This window comes from Melozone crissalis, unplaced genomic scaffold (assembly GCF_028551555.1).
Source record: "Melozone crissalis strain CALT ecotype California unplaced genomic scaffold, PUWL_Pcris_2 ptg000002l_1, whole genome shotgun sequence".
Taxonomy (NCBI): domain Eukaryota; kingdom Metazoa; phylum Chordata; class Aves; order Passeriformes; family Passerellidae; genus Melozone; species Melozone crissalis.
In genome coordinates, this window is record NW_026535780.1 from 16703015 (window position 1) to 16719550 (window position 16536).

Consider the following 16536-nt stretch of genomic DNA (forward strand, 5'->3'; position numbering starts at 1 on the left):
TGTGCAAGCCCAACATTTCAGTCTTTTGGGAGAGGAGGAATACTATGAGTAAATCACCTTCAAAACAAACAAATAAAAATCCCAATACACCTTGGGCAAAGAAGCCAGGATGGATGATGGAAAGAGGCAAGGAGCAGCAATATGCTCAGGTGACAGCTGAAGTCATCAGAGGAGGAGTACCCCTACCCCTGTGTGAACTGAGTTCCCTTTGCACCGAGACAGAACAGGAGCACAAACTGCCTCTCTGGTAGCTTAAGCTGTGAAAGTTGGTTTGAAAATGGGTGTGGGACTATAACCTCATGTTCATACTCCTGCTTCCTGGGAGTCTAAGCCTGCTGAATCATCTGCTTCATTCTGCAGATAATTCTAGCATAGTTTTGGGAGGTACTGAAGTAAAAAAAAAAGCGACACTAGGAAAAGTTTTGTTGCTTCCTACTCTGATGCATTATGAGTAAAACAAATAAGGCAAACTCCAAACTGCATTGTATAAGTGCAGGTGGAAGTACAGTCAGACTGCAGGACAGAAGGCACAGGGGAGAGGCACAGGAAACTTTTGGAGAAGTGGCAGATTCAACACACAAACCAGGGTCAATGCTGCCAGCAGCAACTGCTAGGACAGCACAGTAAATGAAGGGTACCCAATACCCCACGACTGTCACAGCCGTCTCCTGCCATCTGTGGGGAATGCTGGGCTGGCTTGGCAGCACAATGGGAGGGCAGAAAAAGACATCTTAGTGTTGAGAGTGAAAGGAGATGAAATATATTAGGAGAACAGAGTTTTGGAGACTCCAAAAGGGAATCTCCTTCTTCTTCCAGCTGTTGTGAGGATTGGAAGGAGGAGAACGTCCTTGTGATCTCTGCCCTGTTCCTAATGCTCTTTCAGTTGTACCCTACTGCACAAGTCCATTATATGTTAGAGAATGTCAAAGCAGTGGAGTGTCTTTAGGTGCACTGAATTTATGTAGTCAAGCACAAATGACCTGGGCCAGTGCTTTTGGACTTGCAGCCAGCTGAGACTGGGACCCTTGAGGTTGTTTCCTGTAAGCAGAGACTTAGATTCTCTGGTACAATCCTGTCATTTACAAGGAATATACAAAGAAATGCTGCTCCCCTGAGCAGAGAAAGGAATCCTGTTATTCTGGAGATCCCAAAGGCACTTAAGGGCTTCTTACATTTTTTCCAGATGAAGGGTCATCAGCTCCAAGGGAATTTCACCCCATCTTACAGCATGCCCTCTCTCCAAGCTGGAGGGGTGACCTTTTCTGGGGTTTGCCTACTGTCTTCACTGCCATTTTAGCTGCTCAGCCTCAACATGGAAAGAAATAAAAACAGGAATTCATGGGTGATGCCAATATTTACAAAATATTGTTTCGTCAGTACATTTTCTCTTACCCCATAATTACCATATTTTCATCCCCTGGATATCCAGTTTATAAACATGTTTATGTTCATGTTCATGTTTATGGATGTTTATGATTGTCCCAGCCAAAATTCACTGTGGGTGTGCAAAGAGCCTTTGAAGAACGCCTGAAACAACTGAGGAAGCCATACCTCAATTCTAGTGTCACCTGGTGCAGGTACCGGATTGCAGCCACAAACTCATACTCTTCTTTCTCCAAAGATGGCTGAACCAAGCCATATTTTCTCTTTGTACAGCCTGTGAAGTCTTTAATTATTGCACTGACCATCCTTCAGTGGTCCTGATACAGATGAGTGCCAGTTCCCACCATCCCACTCACACCTGAGCCCAATGCTGACACACCAAACCATGGGCTGGTGCAGCTGGGGGGGCACTCAATTGTTATAGTCCTTGCAGTGGCAATCACAGTTTCCCTGTCCCCTTTGGTAGCTCCAACATTGAATTTGGTGCAGGGCTGGTCCCCCTTTGCTGCTGCCACAACACAGGTTCCTCAGCACCATCCTGTTGCAGCTCCAAAAACCCTTATTCCATTCCCCCTTTCTCCTGTCACTGGCCAGAAAAGGTTTTCAAGCTGTCACATTCATCAACAGCACCAGGGACATAAAGCTAATGCTACTTTAAATATTTTTCAGCAGGGTAAGATACACAGCAATAGGTTCAAATCCACAAATGTCCTGTGGATAGTAACTCCTATCTTGGAATTCACTTCAGTGTCTTTGCCCTTTTTACTGCTATTTGTCATGAGTGCTGGTGCATGGTGCTGCACCAAAATCTCCTGCCTCAAGGACTAAATTGGACAATCTGGGGCAATTCTGCAGTGCCCAGTTGCTGTAGGCAACTAACTGAAAATTCAGGGTGTGGGATGAGGTGTCCCTGGGCTGTATTCCTACCCTCTACTTTGTTATGTGGTTTGCAAAACAGGTGAGGGAAGTGTTTCAATCCTGTCCCAGGTTTGCACAGGGCTCTCTGTAAAACCTGGAGCAATTCCCCAATGGATGTGTCTGGGAAGCAGTGGGCTAGTGCTGGCTGAGTGCATGTGTGGCCTGACAGCCTCAGCAGCTCATCCTGTCATGTCCCAGCAGCCACCTCCACTGCCACATGTGCCAATACAGAGCTTGAAACTTGGCATAGATCAAGAAGCCTGCATGAACAAAGCATTATTACCTAGGACAATCCATATATCCCAAGTTCTTTGAGCACCACAGGTATGAGAGGCAGGACCTCAGCTGAACGTGCCATTTACAGCAAGCAGCGGGGAACAGAAATCTGTGAAGGGAATAAAATGTGACATTTCAGTGAGGGGGATGGGAAGAAGGTGCTGTGGGAGGGAGGACTTCAGGAACAGCCCTGGCCATGTCCCAGCAGTGGTGTTTCTGCAGATTTCTACATCAGATGAGATGGGAAGAAAAAAATTAGGTTATGGACAAGGATAGTGAAGAGCCAAGTGACAGCAAAGCCAGAGAGGTCTTCAAAACTAGAAGGCTTTCAGATGAAAATCTTTAACTAATCTAAAAATACATGGAAACAGAAGAACAGAGGGTGAGAATGCAGAAACATGTGCAGTAGTGCTTTATGTGGAGAGGCTGGGGCTGCCGTGGAGCAGACACAGCCTGTCCCACCACAGGCCGGGCTCAGGCCCTCACCAGCCCCTCATGAGGCCAAGATGGCGGCGCCTGGGGTAGAACAAAAGAGAAGGGGGTAAAAAGCACTAAGCAGGTAGTGCTGAGTAAGGGGAAAGTAAGAGAAACAGCTCTGCAGGCACCAAGGTCACTGAGGAAGGAGGGGAGGATGTGCTCCAGACCAGAGCAGGGATTCCCCTGCAGCCACCAGAAAATACCTTAGAGAAGCAGTTTTGTCCTGGCCCATGGAAAGGCCCCAGAGCAGGGCAGGGAGATGTGGGAGCAGGAGGGAGCAGCAGAGAGGGGCTCTTATTTAATTCATTCTTACCAAGTTGAGTCTTTTTTGCCCATGACACTAATTGGCAAAGTGAGCTCCCTGTCTTTATCTCAATCCATGTGCCTTTCCATCCTATTTTCTCCCCCTGCCCCATTGAGGAGGGGGAATGAGAGAGGGCATCTGGCAGCCAGACGAGGCCAACCCAACACAGCTTCCTAGTAAAAAACTCTACAAGAAATGACAAAGTTAGATAAAAAAAGGGGAAAGCTTTTGGACAAGACTTCTGAGTTACTTCACAAGAAAAACAGTATGGAAGGAGGGCATGAAGCCCCAGAAAGAAATGAAAAGAAAACAGCTGGCTAAGATCTGGAGAAGAACAGGTGTCTGGACACAATCTCTCAGTCATGGATGTAAGCCAGCTGCAATAGGAGAAAAGTTCTGTCTGGCTTAGGGCAAGAGGACAGGAGCTGAGCATACCTGCTATTATCTTGTATTTTTAATCTCTTTTTATCCAATTTTTCACATACAGCACTATCAACTAGAACTTCTAAACAATTCATTACTTCAGTGTTTTGAAACATGAAGCCTTCTAAGACAAAAGACCATTTACCATGAATCTCATGGAATTTAAACACTGTACACAATAGGAAAATATTTCCCCAAAAGTGATAGAGCCAATATGTATTTATTTCTATATTTATGGGGGTTTTTTGTGTACCAAGGCAACAGTTCTCTTTTATTCTAGCTATGTGGAGCACACAGAGTTTCCTGGGTTTTGAGACAAAGAAAGCCTGTGAGATCATTTGGTCTGGCTCCCTACAAACACAGTTGTCATCTCTCCCGGTGGTGAGCACAGGGGAGGGTGCATCCCAGCTGGGCTGGTGTGGGTGGCATGGGCAGACCTGTGCTGGGAGGCTCAAAACCCCTCACCCAGCAAGGTGTGGCATAGGTCAAGGATGCTGTCAGATTTGGAAGCACCTGAAAAATAGTTTGTGTTACTGATGTGTCAGCAATATGAGGTTTGATGTGTTTCCATAAGTGGTCCATTAATCTGGGGAAGTACCATAAATGAGCACAAACAGCACACAGGCATTCGGACAAGCTGCTGCTAGCCCCAGCACTGCCAGGAGCAGTCTCATGCACCACTTCATTCATCTCTCACAAATATTCATTACCTCCACTTCCAGTTCAGCTAATGTCAAAGGATTAATTTGGCATCCTTTGGTAAAGGCTGCAGTGCAGGCACTGCTATGAACAGCTCCAGCTTTCAAGAATGAAACTAACATATCTTCAGCTGTCTGGCATTCAAACTCAGCTGGCACCTTTGATGAATAATTGGAAACCTCCTTGCTGCAGTGACATTAAACTTATAGTTTAACCTTCATATTACAACCTCTGAAATAAGCTAAGATTTTGTAGAATAAATATTACTAGAGAAATGGAGCACTATTTTGTTTTCTTAACATCTTATACAGGCCAGCCTCCTAGGAGGAAACATTCCCCAGCCTTGCACTTCATGAAAAGCTTGTAATCTACAAATGTTTCTATCTGTCCCTTAACAGGTACAACAGGTCTTCTGTGGGCAACCAATCTTAGGGGCACAGTCACCTTTGCTTTCTTTTAGGTACAGGCAACCCCCCAGTATCTCTCCCTATCCACCAGGCACAGCCACTGCTCTCTGCCAGCTTCCACCCACCTCCTCACAGGCCCAGTGGGGACCTGGAGCATTCCTTTAAACTTCAGGTAGAACCGACACCTTTGAAATGCCCTAATTCCCTGTTTTGTTTTTCATGGACAAGTCAGTGTCCCAATTCCACTTGCAGAGCTCAGAGTTTCCATCACAGATGTGGTGGCAATAAGAAGCAGGGTGCACAGCACTGACACATGCTGACAGGAAGCTTGGATAGATCAACAGAAATTAGAAGCAAATTACAATCAAAATGTAAGCAAATCAGAAGCAAAAGAAACTTGAAAGAAGGACCCAAGACTAATACTTCAAAATCAGAATAATCAAAATGATCGTGAGTCCATTATGAGTAGAGGAACTATGAGGCATGCAGTGTTTCATTGCTCCTTATCCAATTTATCTCTCTAATCAGCACTTTACAGTTGTGGCATAGGGAGTTATGGGAAAAAAAATACAGATACCTGAAGTGTTACTACCTTGCTTAAAGGAATCCATATAGTTCCCCTGGAGAAAAAGGCTTAGGGAGAGGTACCCTTAACAGGAACTTTATTGAGAAAGATTGCCTTCAAGCCCAGAACTTTACCAGTGAAGCTCCAGACACTGGAAATTTTAATATAAATCAAAAGCCAAGTGATGGAGCAGTTCTAAACTCATATTTATGTACTTGCATAATATTAATACTGTAGGAGGTAAATATAAACAAAACACAAGATACTTTGCTCATGTCTGTGCTGGATGCCAATTTTGATATTGCTATAAGGTAAGAATATATATGAAAAGCAGTTTATATTAAATAGCTTAAGAGAGGAGATCTCTTCAGGAGGCAAAACAAGCGACACAAGAACTACTATGGTTTCCAAAATACATTTTCTTCTCTGTGCATTATATTATATTTTCTCTTTTATTATAAACCAGGGGACTTTCAACATCACCCCTGAATGCATTTTGGAAGGACTTCCTGCTTGCCAAATCCCAATCCGAGTTGCATTCTGCAAAACCACATTCATGCTACTTCATTAGCTGACTTTGCTTGTCAGCTTTTATTTATATTATTTTTTTAAGGCTACTGGCAAGCCAGGAAAACACGCAGGGCAGAAGGGGAGTGCAGGTGCTCCTACCGTACCAGCGGGTCTTTTCTCTCCATGGCAGAAGCTCGGCGCGGAAGCTGCGCTCGGCGCTGGCTCCGGAGCGGCTCCGGCAGATGCGCGGGGCCGGGAATGTCCCGGGGAGGTCGCGGGCTGCCCGGGCCGGGCGGGCTCCGGGGGTGCCCCGCGGCCCGGCCCCGCGGCGGCGTGGCTGAATCAGGGTGCCAGCTGCCCCGGCAGCACAATGGCTCCATTGGGAGATAGCTGGGGGACAAAGGCGCTGCTTTCAGGAATGATTTTATATGCATACATGTGACCTTTGCCTGAAATGGTTCTTTGGAAAGTGTCCCTGTCCTGAAGCTCTGCTTTCAAATGCAGAACTCTCGGGCTCTTGCTTAATCTGTCCTTCTTTTTTCCTATTTTATTTTGTGCCACAGATGCCTCAGAAGAGGTCATGTGCAGATAACAAGGTGGTGCTGAGCTTTTTCTCATAATTTAATAGAGCTATTCAGTAATGGATAAGATTCCTTTCTTCACTTTCCAAAGTCCTTCCCCAGGATCTGCTATCTGGAGCTCCTTTTCTGCTTTTAGGATTTTAACTACAGAGTACCCCAAAAGCAGAGCACCCCAATTTCCAATCCCATGCCTTGAGCCAGCCTCCACTGACTAGCACTTCCAAACACATCCAAGCTCAGGCCACCTCTGCTAGATTACATATAATTTTAAATTTGTGCATCAAGATAACAACAGTAGAGCCTTTGGGTTTTTAATGTATTGGAGTGGCTTTTATTAAATCAAATTTATTAAATTTTAGTAAATAAATTTATTATGAATATATGTATTTAAAAATTGTTTAATTTAACTATGATTTTTAAGTATTTTGAAGGCTTCTTACTTGAATGAGTTTGAAATAGTGGCTGTCAATACACAGTATGCATGAAGTCCAAATATCATGCTAGCTGGGCTGGAGGTGTAGGTGTGAAGACAGAATTTATTACCTTTACCTTGGGATATGGCAATGAATGCTGCAGGTGAAGTGATGGGCCCTGAGAGTGATTATTTGTTAGGTTACAGGGAAAGTTAATAGCAGTGTGACTCTGAGGTTAGCCAAATTTTCCTTTATAAGACCTTGATTTTTGCTGTTTATTGCTCTGACAAATTTATATTTGCACTGATATTTTGTGCTGAAAAGAGTTGGGAGTTTTTAATCTATTTTTAGTTTGCAGCAAAATACACTGAACATTTTTGAGATTAAAACAAAGAATGTGTTCTTTTCTGTACAAATGTTAACCAAAATTATCTGTCCTGTCCATAAACAGATCTCAGGCTTACATACCCTGGAGCAACAGACCAGATTTTGGGGCCCAAGAATGGCCTTTGTCAAATGAATATATTCATTTATTGCTACCAAATTCCATACAAATTTTGTCAAGTTATAGATCTTTAAGAGATCTATGTGTATGCTGAGCACTGTGTGCAACTTGCTCACACTCAATGGTTGAGCTCTCTGGAGATCATCTTCTCTGGGTGACTTTGAGGCCCTCACTGACCATGGGTCACAACAGAAATTTGTGAATTAAAACAGCAGGTTTATTTCAAAGGAAAGGAGTTTTAAAAGGTGCTCACAGTCTCAGCCAGGTCCAGGAGTGTGGTCATGGCTGTCTTTCACACACCACTCCCTCAGCACAGTTGCACACAGAGCCTGCGTCTCTCCCATAACAAGTGTGGTGTTGAGCATGCTGGGAAAGCAAATTTCTTGTGCTGAAATAAATCTCAGCCCACTCCCCAAAAAACCCCAAACGCCACTGTGAAATCTTCCCAACCATCCTCCCTGTTCCCTACAGCCCCTTCCTTCAACATCAGTCTTTTAAGAGAGGGAACATTGAGAAGGAGGATAAAATCAAAGCTTTGAGGAGCTATTGCATAGGTCCTGTGATAAACAGGGTGTCTGTTGGAAAGACAGCACAGAGTATGTGATAATGCACAGAGAACACAGAAGCAGACAGTTTCAAGTGTTTGAGGAATATTAAAATTGGAAAGAATTTTAGATACAAATCCAGTTAGAGTACTACAAGTAATGAATGCAAGGAAATTAATATATACATATATTCTGCAATATCTAAACACAAAATATCTGAGCAAAGGGAGCAAAAAAGTACCAGAGAAGAAGAAACAAAGTAGCAAATGCACATATCTCTGCCTCATACATAGGAGACTGTTCCCAACACTGTGCTCCCTATACTTGCTTGAATTTCATGTGAAAAAAGATGCATCTCACTTGCCTTAGAAGCTAATGTGCAGCCTGCCATGCCATTGACAGCCTTTTAACTCCATCTCACTTAAATATAATTTTCCTTTTTTTTAATTTGATTTTAGCTTATCACTTTTCATTATTTGTTACAACATGAAAACGAATCTATTCTACAGCAGAGGTGCTTAAACTTAGTGTTAGAAGTGTTCTATTGAATAAAGACATGTCTACATTATAAATTAAATTATTTCTCGACATTTACAGAGTTAATATATACCTGTATTTGAAGACAAGCACAAGCTTCCCTACTTAGTCTCAATCCAGCATGGTTTGCAGGAACTGGCAAGATTTAGCATTTCCCAATATATTCATTGCACTCTAAAAATATTTTGGTCAATCTTTACATCAGTTTAACACCACAACATTCTCGGTCATACAGCTACTCACTTTTGAGTCATACTCAATTAAAATAAATCTTGGGCAACTCTCACTCTGTATAAACACATTCAGGCTATTTAGCAAAACAGATGCTGCTGTCCCTCGGTGTCATGGGGAGCAGTGGGTATTGCTTTAGGTTCTGCTTCCCCAGAATTAACTACCTCAGTTCATGCAGGAGCAGTGACCTGGGGCAGAGGGACACACACTAATGGAAGTGGAAGCCATTGCCTGCCCTGAAGGGCTTTGGGAATGGATTACTACCCAAACCCACAAAATTTTGAAATGTGTATGTATAAGGAGTTATTTAGCATCCCTAAAAGGTGATCTGTGCAGTGCCACCACCTCTCTTTTACAGGCTGGGGCCATCACTTCATTTTCACAGAATCATAGAATGGTTTAGGCCAGAAGGGACTTTAAAACTCATCTAATGAGAAATTCCTTCCTAATATCCAATCTGCACCTGCCCTCTTTCAGTTTGAAGCCATTTCTCCTTGCCCTACCACTACATGCCCTTGTGAAAATACCAAAGAGCCTCTGCTGCAGCAAACCCTCAGTGAGCTCTGATCAGAGACATTGGATCTGCCTTCTGGACCTGGCTCTAGGCAGCAGCAAGGCGCACAAGTTGCTTAGATCAGGGCAGGGCGGCACTTGCACAGGTATAGCTGCAAGTAAAACATGTCAGATACCAAGGTCCTATTTTGATCATGCAAAACATCCAAAATAATGAAAACAAAAGTGGTAACTTCCCTGGTACACTGGGTTCGGATATCAGTATTCAGGAATTTGATTTTACAACAAATGCATTGAGGGGAGTATAGAGTACTCACTATAAGGGGCATAGGCTCATGCTTTCATGTGTAGCTAAGGTTTAATGAAAAGGATAAAAAATATTATTTATTTTTCAATATTCAGAACACATAGGAGAAAAGATTGTACAAGCTCAGCTTTAAAGAAGCTGTTCTCCTCAGAATCAGAAATCTGAACATCTCTTGATCTCATGCAATCAGAGGGAGCAGCTACATAATTAAATCAGGCCACACATTGAGCAACCTATACATGGATATATATGGAGCTAACATTAAGATCCTATTTTTAAAAACTGTGTTTACAGATAAGCCAGACAGTTAGAAACAAAGACCTTTTAAACATAACTTCTTTTAATCTCTGCACTTACTGCACTCATTTTAAACAGTATTAATGCAAATAAATTCATTAGAAAATTATATTGGCAGCTTGATATGCCATGGGTATTACAGCACTAAAATCAACCATAAAAACCAGTGCTTCAAAAAAATCGCACTGCAGATAGTCATGAATAAAAGAAGATTGTGACTTACAAGAAATATACAACCCCTCCTCCTGTTAATCTGTTCCATATTTGATCACTGAGCTTGCATTGCAGTTGAAAAATATCCCGAGGGACTACTTAGTGTGCTGCCTAATCCAGCCATGCACCCCCTGCAAAGCACAACCCCATGCGATTTTGTTTCATTATGAGTTTCTCTGCAGCTCCAATGACCCGGCTCAGTTTCACCTCCAGCAAGCAGATCTGAGCATGAAGAAATAGCTTATGTGGCCAGAACTGTGCAGAAATATGTAATCCTGTACCAGCATAATAGTGTGAGCTGAGCTAATGGAAAAAACATACTTTGTCCAGTTACCTTCTAGGCATGGCTGGAGTTCCTCCGTCTGCAATCTGAATGGATTATGTGGTCTTGTATCTCTGACTTTGCTTTGGCATATTTTCTTGTTCTTAACCCTTCATTGGCAGTATTACAGCTACATAAAAGCTTTGTTCAAACTCCAGAGCTTTACCACTTCTGTTAAACAATGTTTTTCCTGCTATTAAATGTTTTTTATTTCCAGTAGACTTTGCCCACCAGTGGGGATGTTACAGTATCCTTTATCCTCAGTTAAAATAAAAACATGTCTTCCCTCTGAAACGTCATCAGACCCAGAGCTTCTAAAAATCATCTGTAAAAATATTAATCCTCTTGTCCTGGGCTGTGTTAACCACAGTATACCAGGCCACAAGCAGTCATAAAATATCACAGCTTTACAAACCTGCACCAGCAGGATCCACCTCTCTGAGGGTGTCTGCCATGGGGAGTTTAGGATGGAAAAGAAATGGCCATAAACTGTAGCCAGGGGTAAATGTGTGTGAGGAGAAAAAGTTTGGATGTGTGAAGAATCATAAAGATTGTAAACTAAGGCTTAGTTCTCCCTGACCAATATGAGAAGACTCTGCATGGGCTGCAGCTCTCCTCTGAGAGAGCAAGCAAGAACTAGCTGAGATAGCTCACAGCTTTATCACTTTGGCCATCATGCAGGGCACTCCAAGCCCTGGATAAGGCCAGCAAAGAGCCACAGGGCAGAACAGAGCATCAGCAGCATCAGCCAAGATCCTGTTCCCTGGCTTGAGGGCTGACACCATGGCTCCTTATCTACCTGCCTTATCACTCAGACATTGCTCTCTACACCTTCAATCCTTCTCTTCTACTGGTTTTCTTGTCCCAAAGACAATCCATTATGCCCTATCCCAAACAACATCTCTTTAATCTAACACAATTACAGCTCCACCTAATTTTGAAGTTCCTAGTCTTGCACAATATGTTCAAGTGAAGTCAAAGTCTACATCCTGAACAAGATGTACAAATTTCTTAAATGAAAAGTAACTCGCAAATTGTAACTAGGGACCAAGTTAGTAAAATCCATAGAGAAGGGAACACAATAAATTTCAAGGCTGCTCTTACCTGCTACAGAAAATCCAGTGTTGAAACCTGACTATAAAGGCCTGACAAGAGATGCTGCATTAGGAATGAGGGTTATGAAGATTAAATAAAAAATAATATGATGATTACACACTCCCAGATGTTAACACCAATCCATAGGTGACAGTAGCCAACAGACATAAGCAACAAATATAGTCAATCCACCCTAGAAAACAGAGGTTTACCCTAGAGGACAAGCCTTACAGAGGAAGGACTGATGACTTCCAAGGGTCCCTCTGCAGGGCAGGGGTGGAAAATACACATGGATTTGCAGGTGGTACACCAAGATCAGCCTTTGAAGCACAGTCGGGAATTTGGGCCACTCACCATCTGCTGTACCAACAAGAAGCTGTTGGTCCAAGCTGTGACATGACCTGGGTGTAGATGCAGCGTTTGTAATTCAAAATCAGGGGGTTGGCCACCCTTACTATAGTGCCTGGATTTTCATCTTCCTGAAAAGAAAGTTGAATCTCCAGAGAAAATAAACATCTCAGTCTTTTTGGGGCAGGGGAAATTGGATAAATTTTTAAGGAGTAAATAATAATAATAATAATGATTATAAAATTTTTTATTTCTTATCATCTACAGATGGGGTCTAAAAGCTGTTTCACATGATTTAACAACTCATCCTTGTTGTGTGAAAATCCATTGTGAGAAGAAGCTACAAGCCCAGCTGCAACATGGATTAGGGCCTAACAGGTGCTAGACTGAGCAGGTATCAATCACAGTGACAGCTCCTCCTGCACTGAAATGTACTCAATTCTGGGGAAAAAAACCCCCAAGAGTGAACTGGCTTATTTACCTTTGGATGCTGCAGAGAGGAATGACTGCAGTGAAGGTTTTTGGGTTGCACAAATCAATTTTACATGCAACTACTTGAGAATTCTAAAAGGACTTGTTTGTTCACAAAGCTTAGTTTATATTTCTGCTTACAATTCATACTTCTGTTTTTGATTTCTCACAACGTTTGTGTCCTTTTTCCAGACCCCCCTACAAGTCTTTATTCACTAAAGCTTTCAGAGTTTTGTTTTTGTTCTAATGTTTTTGCCTTCTAAGTTGTTTTTATTATGATGTACCACACTGAGTGCTATAACAGCCTGTGAGGGATAGTTTCTAAGAAGAATAAATTATGGGCATTAATACAACAAAGCACAGAGCTTTTGAACATTTGGTTTCAACGTGGAAAGATTCTCTTTCATATGAGAATCATGTTGAGGATTTATTTCTAGGGGACTTTTTCTGCTTTTAAGATCTAACGAAGGAGTATTCTACTGAAGGCTTGATTTTTTCCTTGCACATTCAGTCATGGTTATTGCAGAGCTCTTCTGCTGTTTCTCATTTCACTGCAAGGTACCTATGTGCATATGAACGGTACACTGTGCAGGGCTTGCTTTCAAGTTTTGCATTAAGTGGGGGGAAAGGAGGGTATGGGGGTTTTGTTTGAGCTTCTTTTGTGAAGAGAGATTAAGGGAAGCATACGGAAACCAGGGGCAAAATAGTTCTTTAAATAAATCCAGATCTCCCCTCTGTAAACACATGCCAACCAAATATACAAATTACAGCAAATTGGTTGTCTGTGTTCACAACTGGGCTCATGCTAAAACTAAGAACACTGTAAGCTTGAGTTAGAACATTTATTTGGACCTCCTTGAAAAGTCTTCCTTTCAGTAAGTTCAATCCTGCAACATAAGTAATTTAGCTCTCATGAGTAGTCCCATTGAATAAAAGCTGGGCCTGGATTTACAGGGTCACCTAAACCAACAGAGGAGTTTTGAATGCAACATTTTCCCATAAGTCACTTCCCATTATACACTTTTGCCACCTGGACTCCATCTCCTTAAATCTGCTTTATTGGTCCCATATGCCTTTATTCCATGAAGTGCTCGAGCTTTGATGGAATGGAAGGGACACAAGCAAGCACCAAGCAGCTTTCCTGAGCCGGTGCTGCAGCCACGCTCCCAATTAATGCCTCCATTCATAGAGCTGTGTCCCCACTCTGCATGCAGGGAACAGCCTCCCACTTGTAGTGGCAAAACATGCTGCCTTCCAAATCTGCTCACAAAATCCACTGCATCATGGCTGCCTCCAGCTTGCAGCTCTGTGCCCGTGGTCTTCACACGATGGAATTGCCTTTTACTGAGTACTGCTGAGTGCTGGACGCCAAGCACTTCAACTCCCGTGGGGTTTGTTCCCTCCTAGTGCCCAAGAACAGGATCTCACCCATAGACCTGCAGGTCTGGAAGCTGGCAGCCCCCAGCTGGCACCACTGCCCCCTTCTTGTACCATCTCTGGCTCCCACTTGGCTCCCAGGGGATTTAGTTTAGTCCTTCAAAAGGCACAAAATGGTTTTTTCCCCCATGATTTTGGTTGGATCTGGTTTCTGGCTGTTTAGCAAACTGACTCACCAGATCCAGCTGAGCCTCTGGGCTGATTCTCAGGAATCCCCAGAAGTGGAGTGGGAGGAGGACAAGACCACCACATTCAGAAGTCCTGTATCAACTAATTGTAGAATCATACACGAATTAGGGAAGAGAAAGACACAGCTCCATCTATCCTTCTGGCTGCATATCTCTATACACCGTCTCCTTTTTGTCAGCATTTTACAATACAAAAAGTGTAAGAAAATAGTGCAGATTTCCTGAAAACAATGGCAGCTTTTGGACCTGGACAGATTTTTAGCAGCACCTAAATGCATTTCAAAGCTGGCATGTTAGCTGTACGCTTACTTTTAAGGTAAGGATGCAAACAGTTTGATTATATCATACTCCAGGTCGAAAAGTGGGGGGTGGGAACCGCAAACTTCGCAATGTTTGACTTGAACCCAAGTGAAAACATCTGAAGGCTTTTGTGGGTATTTGAACTTTTCAGTGACAGGAATCAAGGTAAAAGCAACTTGATTGTTTCTTTTTATCACTTTCCAGCCTTGGTAAAAAGCCAGGAATTCGTTAATTGCTTCGGACACCAGTGGGGCTGGATTGGCAGCAGCAAGGAGCTCCGAGCTTTTTCCTTGTAACTGCTCTGCTGAAAAACTCCGTGTGTTTCCTTCCTCACAACATGTCTCACAAGGAGATTTATGGCTGTGTTTTAACCATGTGTCAGCGAGCCAATGCATCAAGATTTACAGCAGAAAACTTGGAGACTCATCTTCTGCTGAATTTTCCCAGCGATAGCTATTATAATTTATAATAAGTGTTTGCATATTTAATTAACTGTATAATGAGATTAAATACTACAGAAAAGTGGCCTAGATAAAGGAAGCTAGTCAATGGCACTGTATCCCTTCCCATCCCTGCAAAGGGTAAGCAGGACCTGAGTAATGTGATCAGAGTTTTTAGCTGCACCATGCTGCTCACAAGCAGCAGCAAGTTAGTGTCTAGGAATACCAAGAAATGGATATTTATTTGTATGTCCTGAGGTTTTGCTTTAGTTCTTGCAGGATCTCTTACCATCAATACTACTTCTGTCAATTAGTTTTCAACCAGACTCCCAAACATCCCAGCAGAGACAAGGACCCACACAGTAAATGTGAGGTGCTGATCACTTGCCTAGCCACCTTTCACTAAACAAAGAATTTAAAAGCCATTTCTCCAGGGTTGATTGGTTTTGTTTTGATTCCTTTTTTGATTTTGGCAGTCCACGTGCACAGGGCAGGAGTCTGTGAGACTGGAACAGAGAGGCAATGCACTTGTGAGGGGATGCCAAGGAAGAGGCCTGAGGCAGGTGAGAGCTGAACACCTCTATTTTCTTTACATTTCCTAGCACTGTACTTCTTGACAGCTCTCAGCTGCTTTCATGACATGGATGCCAGCGAATGAACAGCACAGCAAGGAGTCCCTGTAGGTGGCTAAGCAACACAATTTGCTGTTACAGAGATGTACTTTTTCTCAGACCTTTTTTCCACCAACAAAAGCTGAAATCTAGCTAAGGTGATGTCAGCTACTCCCTCTCATTTTCTGGCTCATGCCCAGACTATAATCTTGCTCCACATTTCAAATATGAAACCTTTCATTAGGGCTTTGAGTATTTCCAGTTTAAATTGTTGCAATCTCTTCCATGTAGCCAGAAGAGCATATAAAACTCAGACACCCCAGCACTTTGCCAAGTTGTACTCAGCTGAGTTTCTTGCTTCCATTTGGAGTTAGCTGTTATGGATCACAGTATTGAAATAAACATATGTCAGACTGCATTAATGAAGAGCTGTTGAGCTTAGAAAACTCCAAAAAGCTCTTCATCACAGCCTAATTTCAGGTTTCAGAATTTTTTGCTTAATCTCAAAGATCCAGATCCATTATTCTCAGTACCGCTGCTGATTCTTACCACCACTTTTGGCTCAAAAGGTGAAAACACCTCCAGATTCAGCCTGCTATGCCTCTTGCTATCATCCCACCCCTACATCCAATACCTCAGGGAAAAACATTTAATAGAACAAGAAGACTGGCAAAAGAGAAGAGAAGACTGGCAAAAATTAACAGGTGACAGCACCCATCCTTCTTCCACTTTCTCTTCTTGCCTCACAGACAGTAATTTCCACATAATTTTTAGCATATAAACATCTTTCTGCAAAAAACATATTTTATCTTTAACAAAGTAGCACCTTCAGAAAATACATAATTACTACTGAAGTAGAATTTTGCTGTTTGAACTGTCAGTCTTCACACATCTTCCAGGGGACCAATAGGAATTTCAAAAGTAAAATTAAGCCCAAATATACTTTAAGAGATGACTTTTTAAGGTGTCTTCCTCCATTTAAAAGGATTAGTAGAGCACAATCCCATCATGTTTCCTTCCCAAGTTACCTGCAGGACATGCAGGAATACTTGATGCACAACAAAAAGCCAATTTAGATATAAATGCAATATATGCATAGTAGAAATAAAACAAGTAATAATTTTTAAAATTTAATTATTGGAGCATGTACTCTCCAGCAGAGTTTCACCCATCTATTAATTCAGCTCATATTTTACCAGTAGGTAAAACCAGCAGGATTA

General features: G+C 42.5%; 1 protein-coding gene across 1 annotated transcript in view; it reads right to left on the reverse strand.

The window, feature by feature from the left end:
• Positions 1–6157, reverse strand: part of ENPP2 (ectonucleotide pyrophosphatase/phosphodiesterase 2) — a 71551-nt gene extending 65394 nt beyond the window's left edge. Inside the window, exon 1 of the mRNA XM_054293995.1 lies at positions 6127–6157. Within this exon, the coding sequence (XP_054149970.1) occupies positions 6127–6147 (21 nt within the window). The 5' untranslated portion in view covers positions 6148–6157. The remainder of the gene's footprint in view (positions 1–6126) is intronic.
• Positions 6158–16536: the final 10379 nt, after the last annotated feature.